Here is a 20,931-nt window from a genome sequence, read left to right as displayed (position 1 = left end):
GCTCCGCATTCACAGCTAGGCCACGTCAATATGAAAAACTGAAATTAAACGGGGTAGAAAATCCGCTGGCTACGGTTAGATAGAGACACGTCTTGGCACGGGAGCTTTGTTAATCAACCTCTCTCTCGCTGTCTCTTTGTCACTAAACAAGCTCGACTGAATGCTTTGTTACAGGTGGCCAGTCTTCAATAGCCTTCCTTCGCATTCATAAGCAGCTGAACGCCAAGACTTGACTGAAATAATGGCTTGTTGGGAAGAGAAAGCCGTTTCCTCCCAGCTCCATACGTCTTGCTTTAAAACAACCGGAGTTGGCTACAATATGTCTGTTACTCTGGTACCACTTTCATCTTGACTAGCCTCTTCAATGGGGGACAGCAGAATCTTGCTTAGTGAAGACTGTCTGCTGACCTAACAATACTCATCCCCATGCGTACTGAATAGTATCGGCTTGCTCTGGAATATCAGACGATTAAAGCAATGAACACACTGTGCAATGTAACTAGTGGGTAGTACAGCATACATCCTAGTCTTGGCGATGTACTATCAGACTTCTTTATGGATGATTCTTTGGAGAAGCCGAAAGACTAAATCCTTGAAGCATGGTTACTTCCGCTCCATTGTTTTCCAGGGGTGTAAAGTCAATCACATTTAATCCCTCACTTGTGCAGAGAAATCCCCTCAATTGAGTCCAGATAGACTGTTATAGACTGTGCCCTTCCAAGCGCTTCATAGCAGCAAATCCTCTCTGGAGCTATAGGAGTGGGCGGTCCAGGCAGTAGTCAGCCAATAGTCACCCAGAGATTATTGGCTGTTTGCTCTTTCCTTTTTTATGTGATGATATGATGCCCTGGTTCTTTGAGAAAAAGATGCTGTGGTAGCTAGCTTTCTAAAATCCTCTCCTGTCTAATGTATTCACGGCCTCAGGTTGGAGAGAGAGTGGAGGGAAGGGGGGTGGGGGTGCGGTGGGGAGGTGATGGGTCAGGTCTCCTGGTTGCCAGGCTGGTTTAAGATAATAGCTTTGATTTAATCCAGAGCAGCGTCCTCGCTCCCACAAGCTCCCACCCGTTCCCCACGTACAGCCATGCTAATATGCCCAGAGGGTTCCTCCTTCAGTAAGTTGAAGAGGAGCCTCCTTGGATTTATGACGAGCAATATCTTGATCTCTTTCCAATAGAATGAATCCCTTTATTTCACGAACCAGAGACGATAGAGAAAGGAAGGAAGATTCTGCTATCTCACCCTCCACCCTCTCGCTCCATATGTCACTAGCTCTGAACCTGAGTTGAGAAATTTAACCAACCTTTGACCTTAGCATTTAGTTGTCTGTGCAGTCAGCAGTGCATGGTTATTAATCTCCCTGAGTTAGATGTGTCCTCTGTTCTCCTTAGTGAGTTCGCTACACAGCAACTTGTCCTCTAGTCTAGTCAGTTTACTACTGGGTGAATGTAGGGTGTCAAAGGTCAATTCTGGACTACCTAGTAGTGAGAGTGGTCTCAGACCGACAGGAGGAGGTCAGGAGGAAGTGCCATCTGGAGTGGAACTCTCACATCCAGGGAGGAGAAGGGGAGTGGGGGTGTGGTGGCTGACCCCTGACCCTGAGCGGAGGCAGTGATGTCAGAGGGCAGAGGTAGCTATGCTCCAGCTGTGTAACAACTTGTAGCTCTGTTCCACCATCAAGCTAATCACGGTAATATAAATAGACAGATGTTACCCCTCCCAGCTCACAAAGCATGCCTCAACAAGGATGAAGGGAGGGGGGAAGAGGGAAAGAAGGAAGGCGAGAGGGAGGTGGGAGGGATGCAGTCCTGCTGGGAAAGCACTGAGGCAACATGTCAGAAGGCTCCTGCTGGTTTCCGCAGCCCCCCTCCCAACCCCACGCAGAGTAGTCATAAGCCTTGTTCATGGGCCTGGTGGGGAGTCTTAATACCCCTTCGGCAGTTTATCCAAGGCAGCACGCTCCCAATTAAAGGGTCCTTCAAGTAAGATTTACTCCCCACCAAACCCCTAAACATTACACTCCCCCATCCTCCCTCAGTCCTCCGGCAGCCACCTCTCCTTCCCACTTTTCTCCTTCCTCCCTTTCCTTTCCTTTCTATCGCTGTTGATTCTTCTGGCAGGAGGTGGGCACTCATCGCTCTAGGATCTCACAATGCCAAGACTTTTAACTGTGAGATCAAAGAGGGTGAGAGTTTGCCTAGCGCACGATTACATTGGAGATTTCTGGCAACCCCCACCGGGTAGCTCCATTAGGCTCCGTGCTTCTCTCATTTTTCCGCAAGAGCTCCCCTGGGCTGCAAGGCAATTATGCAGTGGTGTGGCATAGTATTTCATTCTCCTCACATTGTGTTACTCTATGATGGAGTTTGCTGCTAACAGCTTCATACGGCCCAAGAGGAAGGGAGCTGGTTGCTAACGTCGTCCTGCTACTGGAAAGACATGGAGATGGGATGAGAGGGGGGGGGGGGGATAAGAGAGAGGAGGGAGACTTTTCAAGGGCATGATGGGCTGCTCTCTTTACTCACTGGATAGGTGGGAACACTATTCAGCACTGCATAGAATTTGCATTTATACCCTGCCTTATGTCATTCATAAATGTCTCAGAGAGCGAGGGAAAGATACAGAGAGGAATGGAGAATGTCGAGAGTAATGGAGTGGCGCTAAGAGGGTGAGGGTGAGGGAGGGATATATAGGTGAGAAGATGGGGAAGGGCGTTCTCCTGTCGTTCTGTTCCGTGGTGTGTGTGGTGCCCCAGGCGAGGATGTTTATAGCTTTGGTGATGATGACGCCGCTCTGCAGACAGCCAGCCAGTCAGTCAGGCAGGCTACGCCGCGCACAGTCACAGGTGCTCAGGCCCCCAGGCTTCTCTCCTCTCTCTTCCTCTCCAAACGCTGTCAGCTCATCATCAGCTAGAGCAGGCTTTCATCACACCCAGCTCCCAACATGCACACAGGAGGCCCTGCTACACCTCCTATAGCTCTAAACCTGGAGCTACTGCTACTCACTATGGGTCATAGTCTGAGACTAGAGCTTTAACATTATGAAGCCAGAGGGTGATCAACATACACAGACACCTATTAGGGCTGGGCGGTATACTGTATTTTACTATATATTGATGCACGGACCGGTTTGGGTTTTTAGTTTACCTTCTATAACAGTATTTTAAGGAGACTGAAAAGATTTAGCATGGGTCCTCAGATCCTCAAAAGGTTCTACAGCTGCACCATCGAGAGCATCCTGACTGGTTGCATCACTGCCTGGTATGGCAACTGCTCGGCCTCTGACCGCAAGGCACTACATAGGGTAGTGCGAACGGCCCAGTACATCACTGGGGCCAAGCTTCCTGCCATCCAGGACCTCTATACCAGGCGGTGTCAGAAGAAGGCCCTGCAAATTGTCAAAGACTCCAGCCACCTTATTCATAGACTGTTCTCTCTGCTACCACACGGCAAGCGGTACTGGAGAGCCAAGTCTAGGTCCAAGAGGCTTCTAAACAGCTTCTACCCCCAAGCCATAAGACTCCTGAACATTTAGTCAAATGGCTACCCAGACTATTCACATTGCCACTCTCTGTTGTCATCGATGTATAGTCACTTTAATTAACTCTACCTACATGTACATACTACCTCAACTAACAGGTGCCCCACACATTGACTCTGTACCGACACCCCCCTATATATTGTTATTTTTTTACTGCTCCTCTTTAATTACTTTAGTATACGAATAAGAGAAAAGTAACATCTTTTTTGAAACTGCACTGTCGGTTAGGGGCTCGTAAGTAAACATTTCACTGTAAGGTCTACTACACCTGTTGTATTTGGCGCATGTGACTAATCAAATTTGATTTGAATGTTTGGTTTGTTAAATGTGATACGCCAGTGTGTAACGTCCATTTTAATAGTTTACTCTTCTACTTGGGTCATCCATCACTGCACTCTCCACGCCGCGTTCCACGCACACCTAGTACCACCCCGCCACTCAAGGAGCGGTTTTGTTGTTGTTTGACCACGATACACTTTCGTTCAGTCTGCATGGTCAATGCTGCACATGCAACCATGTTGTTTACAATAGGATCTTAATATAAATCCACAAGCGTTTTATAATTACAATATTAGTTTGTATTTTCATAGCAAGTAAATTAAGCTAAATCGTGTTAGCCACTAATGCTAATCGCTAGTTAGCTGGGTAGTACTGAGTCGGAGCAAATGTAGCTAGCTAATAAAGTCTGATACAAGTGCTGGTGGAGGCCTAAATCCATCATGTTGTTTGTGCAACAGTATCTTCTAAATCAAAGAGGAAAAGGCGAAGCATTAATATGTTGGCTATATGAATAAAGATTGAATGTAGCCAAAGATTATAGGGTCCCCTAGGAAACACGGAACACTTTGGTTCCTACCCTGTCACAATGACTCGTCCATGGCATTTTCATTCGTTGTCATGTCAAACAACACTGTATTCAAAGTGGCCACAATTATTTATTCTAACTATAGAATTACAATAAACATTTCCATGATTCCAAAAGTTCACCCAAGTGTTTTGAACTAAATTGCAATTGCAACATTTGGTTAAAAATAAGGCTTACTATTTTTGCCCATATCGTGGCAGTGTGGAAATGATCTCAAATGAGTGCAGGAAATTATTTTAGGTTGAAGTTTAATTGAAAAGAATAAAAGTCAGAATGGAGACAGACCCATTGAAATAATTTAGAATATATGTGTTGCCTCCCTAGGGTCACGCACTACTCATAAAGAACATTTTCAACTTTTCTTAATCAAAAACAGAAAATACCATCAAAAAAATTGAAAAATACCATATGATATGATACATGGATACATGGCCATATCACCCAGCCCTAATACTTATAGACCTGCCTCCATCACACATAGGCATCTGTAGCTGCCTCTCCTGATCATGTGTGTGCTGCTTGGCTATGCTAATCCCTGTTAGCAGGTATAGAGTTTGATTAGGATCCACACCTCAATAATTAACATGGCTGTTGGTGTCCCATGTTTGGTTCTTCTCCCTCTCCTGGGTCTCAGGGGGTAGGTATGTAAAGAGACAGCTGGATCTCACTGCCCAAGGATAGCTGGATTTAGCCTACATTGGAACATGGCTGTCTTAGTGTTTGTTGTATGTAGAGAAAATGATATTTTGGAAGTAAAACTGCTGATGAAAACTGTTGGTTGGATTGTTAACATAAATATTCACATATACAGTCCCTTCCTATCGTTTTACCTTTACATCCACATTGACAGTCTATTAAATCTAACCCTCCTCTCCCTCTTCTCTTTTGCCAGAGATCCGCGGTGGCCGGGGGCCTAAGGAGGGGTCACTGAGATCGCTGCCCCTGTACGACACGCCCTACGAGCCAGCTGAGAACGGAGGGGACTCGGACGGCGAGCGTCCCCGCTGCCCCAGAGAGAGTCGGCTACCGCAGGACGACGAGAGGCCCCCGGAGGAGTACGACCAGCCCTGGGAGTGGAAGAAAGAGCGCATCTCCAAGGCTTTCGCAGGTACGAGAGCACGTATGTAACACTCCTCTCCTCCTGCTCTACGTCCCCTACATTACTGTCACTCTGTGTCTGTTCTGCTGTCCCTCTCCATCCCACTAATTGACCAGGTACCCTTTTCCAGCACTAACCAATGTGATTACTGCTTCTTTCGTGGTTTCCGGGTATCTTATCTTCAGAAAGACATTGTTAATTTTAAGTTCCTTCCCCCTCGTGAAGCATAACATCAAGTTCATTTGCAGGTGCCTTTTTCTGGGTGTCTGTCTAGTCTTTGGCATTTATTGTCATGAATCTTGCCCTGGAGGCAGCTCTGCAGAGTGTGGCTGTGCCAGCTAGTGACCAAAGTCATACCATCTGATTTTAAACATAACCCTAACCTTTCCTCTAACCTTAACTAAAATGTCCAGTTGACAGTGTGGTTAAGACCAAAAAGCTCATTCCAGTTTTCATACATTTTTACAATATATCCAATTTGGACTTTGCAGCTGTACCCTCTAGCAGAAATCGATCAGTTCCAGGGGAAGATTCATGACAATAAACGTCAACCTGCAGCTTGGGAGAGACCTATGGTGTATGGTAGTTAGGGGAGCATGACTGTGTTTGTGTGTTCTCATGCGTTCATATACAGTATACACTACATATACAAAAGTATGTGGACAGTCTTTCAAATGAGTGGATTTGGCTATTTCAGCCACACCCGTTGCTGACCGGTGTATAAAATCGAGCACACCGCCATGCAATTTCCATAGACAAACATTGGCAATAGGAATGGCCTTCTTGAAGATCACCTAAGATCACCATGCGCAATGCCAAGAGTCGGCGCAGTGGAAATGCGTTCTCTGGAGTGATGAATCACGCTTCACCATCTGGCAGTCCAACGGAGGAATCTGGGTTTGGAGAACGCTACGATAAGGCTTCCTGTCCGAATGCATAGTGCCAACTGTAAGGTTCCAGTCAAGAGAAATCTGAACACTATAGCACACAATGACATTCTAGTCAATTCTGTGCTTTTGGGGGAGGCCCTTTCCTGTTTCAGTGTGACAAAGCCACCGTGCACAAAGCAAGGTCCATACAGAAATGGTTTGTCGAGATCGGTGTGGAAAAACTTGACTGGCCTGCACAGAACCATGACCTCAACCCCATCAAACTCCTTTTGGGTTGAATTGGAACGCAGACTGCGAGCCAGGTCTAATCGCCCAACATCAGTACCCGACCTCACTAATGCTCTTGTGGCTGAATGGAAGCAAGTCCCAGCAGCAATGTTCCAACATCGAGTGGAAAGCCTTCCCAGAAGAGTGGAGGCTGTTATAGCAGCAAAGGGAGGGACCAACTCCATATTTATGCCCATGATTTTGTAATGCGATGTTCGACAAGCCGGTGTCCACATACTTCTGGTCATGAAGTGTATGTGTGCATCTTTCTGTCTCAATGTCTCTCAATGTTACTGCATGTTGACTGTGGTTTAGAGAGCTCCAGCGTAGCTAACACAGCCATAACTGAACAGGGCCGTTCCAAGACAAACAAAAAGATTGGTGGAAAAGCCAACACCTTTCCTCGATTTGAAACTATACTATACCAAATATTAAAAAAAAAAAATCATCCTTTAAAAGGTTTTTTTCTTTACATCTTCCTCCTTTTTTCTTGACCTTTTTTGTATTCTTTGAACAGCTCTGCTCTGTTCTGACTGCATTAGCTACAAGGGCTCTGTAAGTGGCAGTGGATCAGAACCAGAGACAAGGATGGACAACACCTCTAAATCCCTCACAGGTACCACTAACACACACCGCCCGGGCTGGTCTGTCTCTGTCCCTCTGTTTCTATCAGTCCGTGTTTATTTCGTCTACGTTTCTCTGTTTCATACTGCAGTAAATGTGTGCGGTCTCTTTCAGCTGTTAAGAAAAACGGATGTTTCTTTCTTTCATTCATGTCTTTCCCCTCGTTATTTTGTCTTTCATCCAGCACTAAGACGAGTTTATTTAGGATGCTATTTACAAACACTCCTCTTACATTATTTCCTTTTGATGGTAATTAATTTCATTTGCCCGGGATGTCAAAGTGATTTCTGCTGTGCGAGAACAGAGAGAAGAGCGCTGAAGTTATCCTTCAAAGAGGAAGACTGGAGTTGCTTTGATTTATTGCATGTCTTCAGCCTTTTTCTGTTCCATTCAGCCCATAATGATATCCCAGTGTTTGGTAGAGAGAGTCTCCTCTGACAATCTGTCATAAAACAGAGCTTTCTGAAAGAAGAATGCCTCCCTTCTCTCTTTCTCTCAGCGTGTGAAGACCTGGCTGCGAACTGGCTCTGTTCCAGACGTCTTGATCATCAAAAAGCTCAAGAACTTTATATAAAAGGGCCCCCAGCTCTAACACTGTCTATAGACCTAGGTCTTAAAAGTGACTGCTCTGGTAGACTTTAGGTCTTACGCGTTATCTTCAATATCCAGGCTGTTTGAAGATGAGCTCATCATTGTCAGAGCACTGTAATAAGGGTGTCGTCATTATGCGACCCTGGCGACTGCAGATGGACAGGTTGAATGAGCCAGTTCCTCATGCTCAGCCACAGGGCATCGACCCAGGCCAAGGGTCAGGACAATGGACAGTCCCTTTCTTTTGGCTGTCACCTTAATGACTTGTCATCTGTTACCATCAGACCATTGGGTGTGTTAGGAAGGTACTTTCCACCTAGCTTCAGATATTGTGTATATGATGTGTTTTATATTCTGTTGGTGAAGTTAAATTGTTTGCATTTTAAACTCCCATTTGCATAGATGAATAATGATATTGTTCACTTCAGATTTCCTCGTGGTTTCCAGCCCGCTTGAAGATGCCACATAGATGCTGTTTATATTTAGACGTTTGTATGCGGAATTAAAGTGTCAGCATGAAATATTAATGTTTAATGAAGAAAAATGCACCCCCCCACAAATAGTGGAGAGTGGGTGTACAAGTCGTATTAAACCAGACCCAGAATGTAGATACCTTTTATCTGTCTCTAGCTGAACACTGTCATCTGAATAAAGCACTGTTTTTCTTCATTAGAGCTTTCTAAAGGACAGACCTGTAATACTGCCTGTATGTAAACCACCTCCTCTCCTTAGCTGTCCCTACCGCGTGGGGCTGCCTGCCTCCCTGCCTCACTTCCTAGTGCATCCACACATACAGTACATGCTGTTGGTTTCACAGGTCCTCACTTCTTATTCACTGTTGGGTTATCTCTTGACAGATATGCAATGGAATGTAAATTCCCTCCCTTGTTTGTGTTGGGAGGTTGTGTACATGCCGTTCGGTTAATCACTCATCCTCGCTGCTCCTTCCCCCTTCCCCCTCGGGAAGGGGGACTTTGTGATGGATGAGACGGAGGGTTGAGGAGTGAGGAAGATGTGACCATATGAAGAGAGCCTCTGTGTGATCGGTGTTGGTGTGTGGTGGGGGATTTTGTGCGGCGAGGGTTTGTGGGGGTGCGGGTATACACACTTGCATGTGAATGTACAGTGTGTGTGTGTGTGTGTGTGTGTGTGTGTGTATTCATGTTTAATATGCACACCATACACACTAATAAACCCAGACATTGAACAGGCAGCCATTGGAAATCTGAGTAGTGCCTCATTGTGTCTGTCTCGAGAGCCTGTACTTAATCTGTAGGCCCTGTTGCTGGATGTTAAACACCATTAAGTTGGCTGCTAGCCAGCGTAACCCAGTGCACTTACTGCAGGCGAGATAACAGGAGATGCTGTCAGAGCCCTAAGCCAGGTCCTGAGCAGCAACACACCGCTTTATGGGTTTTTAATCACTCTTCAAGGACTTAATGACCCAGAGAAATCTGAAGCGCAAAACTCTTCTATTCTTAAGTAAATCAGTGAATCAGTTTCGTTCCAGTAGTAATTGCTGCAGTGTGTTTAAAGAGGAGTGAAGAGTTGTTGGTGAGCCTGATCCATGCCTTGGCCCCATGGTTCTGTCTCGCTCTGTGAAAGACCTGTCCCCTGTGATGGCCTGTCACTCCACAGTGCTTCACCCCCCCCCCCCCCCCCCCCCCCCCCCGGTCTGGCCTTCCCTCCACTGCACCACCGCTGATAACCTCCCTGACAGGCCTCTTTCATGAGCCTCAAATGGCTCCACTGCCTTTGAATGTGCAGCACGCTGCCTGTTATCTTTCACTCACACACGTTGGCCACCCAACCCTAACCCCCACCTCCTCTCCCCCTGCACAGAGCGGGCGCTCTGCCAACCTGACCGTAGCTCTGCTCTCCCCTGGGAGCCCCACTGGATGGCCAGCTGTGAGTCTAGGCAGAACGGGCACGCTGTCATCTCCCCCCCATCACTCGCTCGCTCACCTCCACTTTCATATTTAATAGGAACAGATTCTCTTCTTCACAACGGATAAGTGTTGGGATAGAGGGAGGTGGATGGTGATGCGATGGATACAACGTGCATTTCCTATGAGGTGGCATTTGGCGGTTTCTTCCACAATGAGCCGTGAACTAGTAGCTTCTGGTGATGGTGATATGAGAGCATCTGCAAAAGCAATTTTTGTTTTTCTGAGCTCTCCTCCAGCTCCTAATAAATGGCATAAATATTGTAATCTACCAACTTATTTTGAATATGCATGCAATTAGCAGGGCAAATTAAGCAGAACTAAATGAAATGGCACAAGTGGGCCAGTGATTTATGTGGTATTGCTGTTTACACTGATGAAGTAGTGCTGCCTAATTAAAAGGACAAGGTAAACAAATGTTGTAGAGACGTTTAAAAAAAAAGTTGTCTAGAGCTTTATGGAATGTCTTTGGGCTCTCTCTCTCTCTCTCTCTCTCTCTCTCCATCTCTGTTTCTCACTCTCTTTATCACCAGTCAAAACTGGAACAAGACCGAACACACCACGTGACACAGTACCAGAATGTCACATGACTTGTCAGAAATCCACACACCACAGAGCTGTCAGGGCAGGATGATGTCACAGGAAGCTATGTAATTGTGTCTTTCTGTTCCTGTCATCGCTGTTATATTCTGAGAGTCCAACAAGTCCTGGCTCTGGCCAATGTTCAGTCAATTGGATGTTTGAAGCTTTGTGGACTAAAATGCTCTTTCCCTCTGTGTGTCAACAGAATGTTTTGTGTACCGACATGGGCAAAGCTTATGTAATAGACGGATGGTGTATTGGTGAAATACCTCTTAAACACCAGTCATGTAGAGATATCAACAAGTCCTGTACATACAGTAGTCATGATGATCTGTGTGTATGGTATACCTAGTATACCTAGTATACCTCTCAGATTTTGTGCACATTTGTGAGTGAGCATTTTATCCTTTTGTCGAGTTAATCCATTCACCTGACAGGTGGGAGGGAGGTATTTCGGTCTGTAATAAAGCACTTTTGTGGGAATTTTTTTTTCTTCTGATTGGCTGGGCCTGGCTTCCCAGTGGGTGGGCCTATGCACTTCCAGGTCCACATGTGGCTGCGCCCCTGCCCAGTGTTGTGAAATCTATAGATTAGGGCCTAATGATTTTTTTTCAATTGACTGATTTCCCTATATGAACTGTAACTCAGCAAAATCTTAGAAATTGTTGCATGTTGCGTCTAAACATTAGGCTATCTTGTTGCTAGTTATAGCAACATTATGACTTGAATGTCCCCCCCAAAAACATTCTACTGTCACTCAGACAAACGAGGATGATGTACTGTGAATATAATGTCGACCTACCTATTACACCTGACCCGTGTTACATTTAGCCCCGCCCTTCCCTATGCATTCAATGCCATTTGGTGCTCGCTAACGCGTATAAACCATCCATCTGCTCGCTAACGCACATAAACCATCCATCTGCTCGCTAACGCACATAAACCATCCAACTGCTCGCTAACGCGTATAAACCATCCATCTGCTGGCTAACGCACATAAACCATCCATCTGCTCGCTAACGCACATAAACCATCCATCTGCTCGCTAACGCGTATAAACCATCCATCTGCTCGCTAACGCACATAAACCATCCATCTGCTCGCTAACGCACATAAACCATCCATCTGCTCGCTAACGTGTATAAACCATCCAACTGCTCGCTAACGCGTATAAACCATCCATCTGCTCGCTAAAGCAGATAAACCATCCATCTGCTCGCTAACGCACATAAACCATCCATCTGCTCGCTAACGCGTATAAACCATCCATCTGCTCGCTAACGCACATAAACCATCCATCTGCTCGCTAACGCACATAAATCATCCATCTGCTCGCTAACGCACATAAACCATCCATCTGCTCGCTAACGCACATAAACCATCCCTCTGCTCAAAACTCTGGTCCTATAACGGTGCATTTTACTCATTTATTGGATTTGAGAAACAAGTGTAGCCTACTAACACTAGAAAGCTCAGTGATGCTCCTCTTTTAACAGTGGCCATCAACTGCTTTCAAAGGGTGTTTTTTGTTTCCCCCCGCGACTTCATTTAGAACGTTGAAGGCTACAGTGACTGGCGTGAATGCGCCTTGAGAGGAATATTATTTTCTCGCATAGAATGCAACAGGCTGAACAATTGAATAGGTAAACTATTCTACTATGGGGTTGTCAGAGTTTGTTGTTGCTTAGCCTACTTGTGTTGTTAGCTGTAGAAAATTAAATGTAGACCACAGCTTTTTCATTAGATAATTCAAATAGGCTAACGGAATGTACCGGGTCTCAGCTCCACCTGGCTCTCATTTGGATCATAGGTGCCTGGTCTCGGTAGGACCCGGCACAATTTAACCCATGTGCATACCCACATGAAAAAATACTAGTTTGCTAGGCTAAAATATACTACAGTACTTACTATAGCTTTCTATAATAAACTGTAGTATACTGTGGAATACTATACACCGTGGTATCCCTCAATCATGTGTAATACTTACTATGGCATTTTGTAGTGAACTGTAGTACTACAGCATTCTCTGCAACAACAAAAAAAACACTAGCCAATACTATAGTAATGTTCACAAAAACACTAGAGTTTTTTTTAAAACTATACTGCAATTCAGTAGCCTTGTGGTTCGAGTGTGCGCCCTGAGATTGGAAGGTTGGGAGTTTGATCCCTGGCCCGAGTGATACCAAAGACTTTAAAAATGGTACCCGATGCGTCTCTGCTTGACACTCAGCATTAAGGAGATAGATTGGGAGTAAGGCCCTGCGATATAGACTAGTGTCCTGTCCAGGAGGTGTACTTGTACATCAAGCTGCCTCATGCTCCTGCTCCCATGAGCCATTACGACTCGCCAATGCTTGTGCAAGGATATTTACTATATACTACAGTGTTTAATTTGCATATACCCTGCTCATTCCCCTCCCTCATATCCCAATTTGTGCCACCAATAAGTGAGAAACGTACATGCCAAGTATAGACCATATATTCTGTTCCCTACAGGTGACAGAAAAGAGCAGAAGCTTGAACTATCCGTTTAGACCTCAATAAAACCTACCTACAGGTTATGGAACATTTGCTCAGTAGGTTTCCTCAAGCATCTGCAAAAACACTACATTAATTGCTTTAGTAAATACTACAGTTATTTTACTACAGTATTTATACTATAGTTAACTGGCATTTATACTATAGTGTACTGTAGTATTTACAGTTAACTAAAGTGAATACTACATTTGTCAGCAAAAACACTACAGTGAATACTATAGTATTTTTATACTATAGTATTTTTTTCATGTGGGTCTGCTGCTTCTATCCAATATGCCCTGGAGAAATCAACATTCATCCTGACTGAGAGATAAGGTCCTGAAAATTAGTAGAATGGACTGTATAGTTGTAGAGAGACTCTGTGAGAGACAGTGTAGAGCAGAGTAAACCCCAGGGGGGTTTGTTAGAATGGGGTGAGCTGGGCTCTTTATCTTCCTCATAATGCTCAAGGCACCTCCACTGTCACGGAGTCCCACGGGATGTCATACTGAGTAAGAGAGCAACCTTCTACTCATGATTAACCTCTTCCCAAAGCAAAACACATGGATCACTGTGGGGACATGTCAAAGGTGAGGCAGTGCCAACTAAAGGACCTGATGCCTGTCTGTGCCAGCCCAGTCATACACACACAGATCGTTCAATTTGGCACACAGTACTGCGCAGTATGTGTGACTTGGATAGGCTGTGGATAGAGGCTCCAGAGATGTTTGAGTGCAAATGTCTTTGTGCATTCTCTGCTGTGTTTCAGCCTCTCTCATCACCTCAGCCTGAAAAATTAGGATGAAGAATTTGCCCTCATTGCTCCCCAGTCCCAGGCAGGTCACTTCACACTGTGTCTCAGAGCAACGCGTCGAGGCCTTAAGATGCACTCATCCGTGCCGCAACATAACATCCAAGTCAAAATGTATTCAGAAAAGGCCCCTTGGGCTGACAGCAAATTGAAACAGGTTATAGGGTAAGGGAGAATCAGACACCTGGAGGTTTGAAGACTGCCACTGTACTTCTGCCACTTGAATCAGTTTACCTTTCTTTTAGAAGTGGCTGTGTGACCGCTCACCTAGACTATTGCACAGTGTAGAGCTAAGCTGAGACCGACCTGTAAGAGTGGGCTTTTCATCCCCAGAGCAAGGCTGCGTAACACCGCAACGCCTGCTACTCCCAAAACAATTACATGCTAACCTGAAATGAGAATTAGACTTTTAATCGCTCAGCGGTGAGGCATCCCAAGGCAGGAAGTTATTATATTAGCTGCTAGTGCTCTGACCTTTGTCCCAACCCTATACCGCTGTCTTATTTGCCTTAGTCTGAGAACCAGGGATAACTCTCTCTCCTATTGGCTGTCATAGTGAGGAAAGGACACCATCCTTGGTGAGGACACCATTAAAGTAAGGAAACTTCATTCCGAGAACACCATTCATAGTAAGGACTCCATCCTCATGTGAGCCCTTGTCATATCAACAGTCCTGCAGCCACATTACTCTCACCCTGCCACAACAGCACTAAGGCTGAGGTATTTAATTGCTTGTCCAAAATAATATTCTGTTTTCCCTCTTCATCTGCAGAGATGATTTCCCCCCTCCTCCTCATTAGCATGTTCTGCACCCCAGCTTTTTCCTGCAGGCCAGAACATGGACAAGTCCATAATGTGTCCGTTCAACTCACAGAATAAAAGCTAGTTTAGCAGCCTATAAAACCTGGCAATAGACACGTGTGAGTGAGCAAACTCCCAGCCTTTTTGTTTTTTTCATCAGCAGTGGAAATAGCAGTCACTCCACCTAATGACTTACTTGGCATGAGGATAGTAAAGAATTCATTGGAATAGGGGTTGAATGGAATGTATTTGAGCTAGTCATTTGTGGGGTTTTTTCTACTTTCAACAATGCATCTTACTGCTTCTACTACTATTTTATGAGGGCAATTCAATGATGAAACATAACATCAGGACTCTATTCGTTTATCCAGAGAAGGATGAGACTTGACAGGCAACATGTCATTCCTAGCTGTAGAACTCCCTCCTGCACAGCCAGTCCTGTTTCCCGGTTACTTTATTAGCCACTGCAGCAAACAGACCAGCAGCTCGCTGGTGGATAGGGAAATGCACTCCCCTTCCCGTCCCCTTATTTATCGAGCCTCCTGTGCTATTAAACAAGTGGGCCATTCCCAGTGAAAGATGGGCCGGCGCACCAGCACTCAATTTACTCTGGTAATACCCCCATCTGGACATGAGCGATACATTACTGAGGGGCTAGGTCTGCGGGGTGCCCCCCCGCCATTACAGTACAATGGATTCCACTGTGTCAGGCACCAGTAGAGAATCTTGTATGTTGCCCTTTATCTTATTGTGGAGGCAGTTTCAGAGTTTGTAACTCAGTTATGAGCCATACCAGAGCTTGTGTTGTCCGTGAGGCTATTGACACGAGCCAAGTCATGCTCAGGTCTTTGATTCTGTGTTTTAAAAGCCTCATTAGTAGCTCTCTTCAGCCACTTTCCATGCTAAACCTGGAGCGTAATTAATGACTCTGACCTGCAGTTGAAAATTCCACTGGTTGACTCCTTGTAAAACGTCAAAGAAACATGTAAAGGCAAAGTGGAGAGGTCCTTTTCAGTCTTGCTCTCTCCTAGTTTTCCCTGCTGTTCTATTGACTATGCTGTGGTATACTAACCTGACCTGTACCTGTTACTGTCCAGCATTTCTCTTACTCTGCTCTCTTCTGTTTTCCCCTTTCCCCCTCATCTCTCTCTTGATCTTTCTCTACCTCTATCCCTTTATCTCTCTCACATTTTCTCTCTTCTCGCTCTACCTCCCTCTCTTCCACTCCTTCCCTCTTGCTCCCGTCCTGGTGACCTGGGCTGCCTGCAGTAGAGATTAAAGTAATCAAGGATCTGCCGTGGCCCCCTCCTGTCGGTCAGCTCAACCACAGTCCTGCCCTGGTCCTGCTGGAGGGGGTGGAGCCACCCCCCGCTCTGCCCCCCCAGCCAGCCCAGCACTCCCCTGGACACACTGCCTGTGACCAGCACCACCATGGTGGGTTTTGTTGTTCCTGTCTTGTCTGTCCATCCCACCACCATCAGAGAGGCTCACCCAGCGCCCCTTACACCTCATCAACAATGTCCCCTTGCCTCTCTCTCTTGCCATATCCATAACCATATCTAATTTCCATGGCTCATCCTCCTCTTCCTCCTGTTCCCTGATAGGGTACTGTACTGGTGAACTGTCATTGTCTGTCAAAGTAGAGAAATTGCATGGGCGACAACATACCATACAGTTGTAAGACAGCATTCCATTCACTATGACAACATATGAAGACAGTAACAGCCAGTTTACTGTGTGACCTCATCGAGTGAGGAGGAAGTGATTGATCAGCTCTACAGTATCTTTAAATCAGTTTGACGGTTCACATTATCTCTGTAATAACTGCCCTTTTCCATCTGGATTACATAGGGCAGAAAATCACTATTACTAGCCAGGTTGTGTGGACGAAGGCTCATTACTTTTAATGGTGCTGAATTGCCTTCTGAATGGGTAATTGGAAGTGTAGGTGAACCATAATGCCTCTGTCAACATAGGCATAACTGTTCCAAGGTAAGCATCCCCTTGCCCACTGCTCTTTATAGATCATTCTCTCAAACCCTTGATTAAGAACCCATTCAAATCCCAAAGTTTACTACTGTTGGTGAGAACCTCCATGTAGCACAAAGTGTCTGACCTGGTTCTTGTAATGCTCTGTGACCAAATAACAACCCCATTTCCAGACTTCTGGACTTGAGTCACATGACTCGGGACTCGACTTTGACTTGAGACTGATGACTTGAAATGATCTGGCCAGGTTTTGTAACGTGTTGTCACTCATTTTATGGCAACACTCAGCAAGAGACAGTAACCAGCATCGGCCTTGCAAAAAAAAGTATAGGCCTACTAGCCATTTGGTTATGTCAAAATTGCTTGACATTGATCATTTACTTTTCAAGCTTGCATTTGTAATTTGTTAAAACAAATGATTACTGTGGCGAGGATACACTATAGTCTCTCCACTTGAGCTCTCCATACTCCCGCCAGCGGAGAGTGCTTTGTTTTCTTGCTTTCACACGTTTAAATGCACATGTGCTAAAACTGTATTCCATATATAATCCTTCTGTGTTTGCTGGCGTTTCATCATTCCGTCCTGTACCGTTTATTTCTACACTTGTTTGATACGAGCCATTTTCATTTGTCATACCATTTCTTACCCTCTGAGTGGGCGCAATGTTTATTGTGCACATGAACGTTCGCAAGACTCCTGTGGTAGAAGTTCTGTTTATTTAATTCAATGTATGGATTATTTTGTTCATATTTCTCGGGTTATGTCCGAGTTCCGTGTGTGTCCTACTGCATGTCTCTGTCCATTCTGGTTGTGTGCAATAGGAGCGTGCCACAGTGCGCATAGAAAAGGCTACGTGGCCTGCGCGCCAAGCTATGGAGACAGTACGTTGAATAAGATGCATTATTTTCTCATGTATGAATGGTGATGAAATTAATAATCATCAAGTCTGATTAAAACAAATGTACAAATGTTAGAATGGATGTGGAAATTGCTTTTTACATTGTAGAACCAGTTTATTGGTTGTGATTGCCAATTGGGTAATTGTATGGTCCTGGGAGTGGTCAAGTACTTATATGTACCTGTTTGAGCTCCTGTTAGATGGATTCGATTTGGTTTCTCAAGGGGAGGCTGTACTGTCTTGCTGTCTCGCTACCTATGTCCGTTCAGATAGGACAGCTTAGGCCTCATACAGAAGCTATTTCCTTTGGACTGTGTATATTTGGTTACTCTACTTGTGTATTTGTATGATATGGGCTTTCACCATTGGATCGCTAAGACCTGTAAAATAAATCTACCCTCTGAGCTCGTCAACCTGCCTTGCATTCTGCTGATGTCACGCCCTGACGACTGCTACAAGATCCCTATTTTACAATTACATTATGTGTTGTAGACAAATTTATTAAAAGGGCTGTCTGGTAGCCTCCGTAAATAGACAAAGATTTGCAGTCATTGCATGTATAGATGCATTTTTAACTTGACTTTTTTTTTTAAACATGTCAACTTGACTTCCTCTTAGAATGCACGACTTGGGCTTGACTCGAGACTCGACCCATTCTACTTGAGACTCACTTGAGACATGGACCTTGTGACTTGAGACTTGCTTGTGATTCCGTTAATAGTGTCTTGGTCCATTTCCTATTATGAAGCCTCTGTGTGTTTGCCAATGTTTGCAGCTTTTCCACAGCTCTACAATCAGTAACTAATTATCCAGGGAGAGAGAGAGGAGAGGGGCCATGTGTAGCAGAACTAATACTCAGGCTGAGGCTCTGTACTCCCCTGGTAGTGTAGAGGGGGTGTACTACTGTAGAGAGACCAATGGAGACTGGGGTTTAAATTGGAAATGTGTTTGTCCTTCATACTGTTCTATCCATTCCAACCAGTACAATGAGCCATCCTCCACCAGAGAGCGTGCCTGTAAAATGAGCTGGCTGTGTTCTGAGGGCGAGGACAGGGCAGATGTCTGATTTATGCCCCATAATGCCTTGGGAATGGCTCCACTTCCCCCATGCATGGGATATGAGTGGGTTTTAGTGTGGCGTCTGGCTGAAAGAGGATCCTCTCTCTGTCTGAACTCCCACCACATCACATGGGTCAGATGTTGGATATAGAGACTGGGGGTGGAGGGCTCTCTGACCTTCCTGTGAGTACAATTGCAGGCCTCTCACCTCCTGTCGCCTCTGGCTACAGGCAGGCCTCCACTCAAACAGGAGGACAGAGTAGGTAGAAGTTGTTCCTTACCACTGCAACAGGGTCAGATGTTTTGACATCCTCCTAATGGTTCAAGTTGAGTGTAGGGTAATTCATCTGATCCTAGAACTGTTGTTAGGGGCAAAAGCCATTGCTCCTCCTGGCCGTAACCAGGTCTCCAGGTTACAAGTGTTACCAGGGCCATTATGATTAGCTGTGTGATTATGGACCTGGATGGAACAGTGCCCAGTACAGCCGAACAGAACCTGTCTCACCAGTTCAACATCATTATCATATTTAAATATTGTCTGACAGCCGTGACAGTAAAGATATTACATCTGCATATAAATAGAAGACAGTCCTTTGTCTGGATGTAATGAAGAGCTTTTGCCTTTGTTTTCTGATGTGAATTGATTGTCTGGGTGTTCAGGCCATTCTCTTACCTTCTCGTCCCTTTGTCTCACTGGAATACAAAACAATGTAATTAAAAGATATCCAGATTTCATTTTTGTTCAAGGAATCTGCGGGCTTTTAAGCCTTTGGAGGATTGTTCCTTTGTTTTTGGGAAAACTCGCCGGAATACGTTTTGGGATTACATAGAAAAATAACGTGCCTTGATGTTGAACTCGTCAGAGAATAAGACCAGAGGGCTCAGCAAATGTGTTTCTATATAATCCTTTCAGCAGATCCTATTCGACTTCCCCTGGATGTCAACAGAAAGCAGTGGTTTTACAAGCTGCTCGTTCTCTCCCATGGCCTTGTATGGTTTTATGGTTTGATGCTCACAATGTGCCATGCATTTCAATGAGCTTTCAAACCTGTTAATCATTTCACACGTCAAGCTGGAAATCTTAATTGTAACCCTATAATACAGCAGTAGATCTCCAGCTTTCCCCACTGACCAGTGAACTCACTCTTTTGATGGAAGTACCATTAGTAAATGAGAATTAATTAGCTGGCTTAATTAGTAAATGTGCTGTGTGGAAGGTGGGTGGTTGTCTCAGTGAGAGGAGGCAGTAGTGAGTGGTTTTCAGCTTGCTGGATTCCTTTGTCGCTCTCTCTCTGCTCGGCTTTGCTCTAGGCATGTTCTGGTCCTCTAGATGTCCCTTTGACCCTTTTTGGCCAATCAGCTCCCTCTCTACCTCCATCCCCCCCCTCCATCCCTGCAGCCTGTGTTTTGTTGGGAGCCTGTAGAGATAGGTGGAAGGCTGGAGAGGGTGGGCCCTTCAACCATCCATCACCGTCTGACTGACGGTTCAATCTGATACCGAGATTCCATTTGCTCTGCTTTACACGCCACAGTACAGGTCATGTAGACAGGCTGGCAGACACACACACAGAATGGCGTGTGTGTGCGTCCGCGTGGGTCCTTCCATCACTCTAACTGCCCCCCAGGGCTCATTACCTGTGTGCCAATCCTGTCTTCAATCCCCTCTTGTCCGTCCTGAGTGTGAGCGGTGGAGAATGAAAGGGAATGAGTTTGGGCTACGTATTGCCAGGAATCAGCCAAACTATAATACCACTGCAGCTCCAGCTATTGTGGGGGAGACGGTTGGCAATCATAGAAGACACAGGCTCTTCACCCTCAAACAAATAAAATGGTCGCTTTTTTTGTTGTCGTTAGTGGCTCACTCCTTAGTAATGCCTCTTTGAAGCTATCTGCGTTGCCTCTGAAAAGGCCTGTTCTGACGGTAGAGGTTGAGTGGTGAACGCCGCTGAGGATAGCCATTCACTCTGCCTAGGTGGAGTCTAAAGCAAGAAGAACAATTGTTTAATCACACTGAGCTGGTTCCTTGTGGATCTGATGTTACTGTAGATGTCAGAGTTTAATTGAGGTGTTTAGGAATTAGTATTAGGCATAATTACAGTGGGATTGCGAGCTCTGAATAGGGCTCAGGTGAACGTCAGTCTAAACTATCACCATCAAACCAATAATAACAGACTTTAGTGTTGGTTCATATTCCTTCATAGCCGTAGACCTGGAATGGAGACAGACATTTGCCAATGTGATAGCTGATAGCATCAAGAACGTGTTCTGTCTGCCACAGTGATGACAAATAGCTGACTGAAAGTTTCCTCAAATGGGAACTCCTCGTGTTCTGATAATACTCTCACATTCACAAACACATACTGACGCACTCATATAGCACACACCAACACACACACTTATACGTTCAGAGCACAGGAGGCTGGTGGCACCTTAATTGGGGAGGATGGGCTCATG

At 45.3% G+C, this 20,931-nt stretch overlaps 1 protein-coding gene across 2 annotated transcripts in view; it reads left to right on the top strand.

The window, feature by feature from the left end:
* The window catches only part of LOC110526338 (SH2 domain-containing adapter protein F), a 132,892-nt gene that overhangs the window by 99,511 nt on the left and 12,450 nt on the right, over window positions 1–20,931 (top strand). Inside the window, exons 9-10 of one of the 2 annotated variants that reach the window (XM_036980691.1) lie at window positions 5,295–5,510; window positions 7,176–7,274. In XM_036980691.1, coding sequence (XP_036836586.1) covers window positions 5,295–5,510; window positions 7,176–7,274 — 315 coding nt within the window. The remainder of the gene's footprint in view (window positions 1–5,294; window positions 5,511–7,175; window positions 7,275–20,931) is intronic. The other variant, XM_036980692.1, reaches the window with a different exon arrangement.

The sequence above is a fragment of the Oncorhynchus mykiss genome, chromosome 6, assembly GCF_013265735.2.
Source record: "Oncorhynchus mykiss isolate Arlee chromosome 6, USDA_OmykA_1.1, whole genome shotgun sequence".
Classification (NCBI taxonomy): domain Eukaryota; kingdom Metazoa; phylum Chordata; class Actinopteri; order Salmoniformes; family Salmonidae; genus Oncorhynchus; species Oncorhynchus mykiss.
This window is presented reverse-complemented; position numbering and strand designations above follow the sequence as displayed.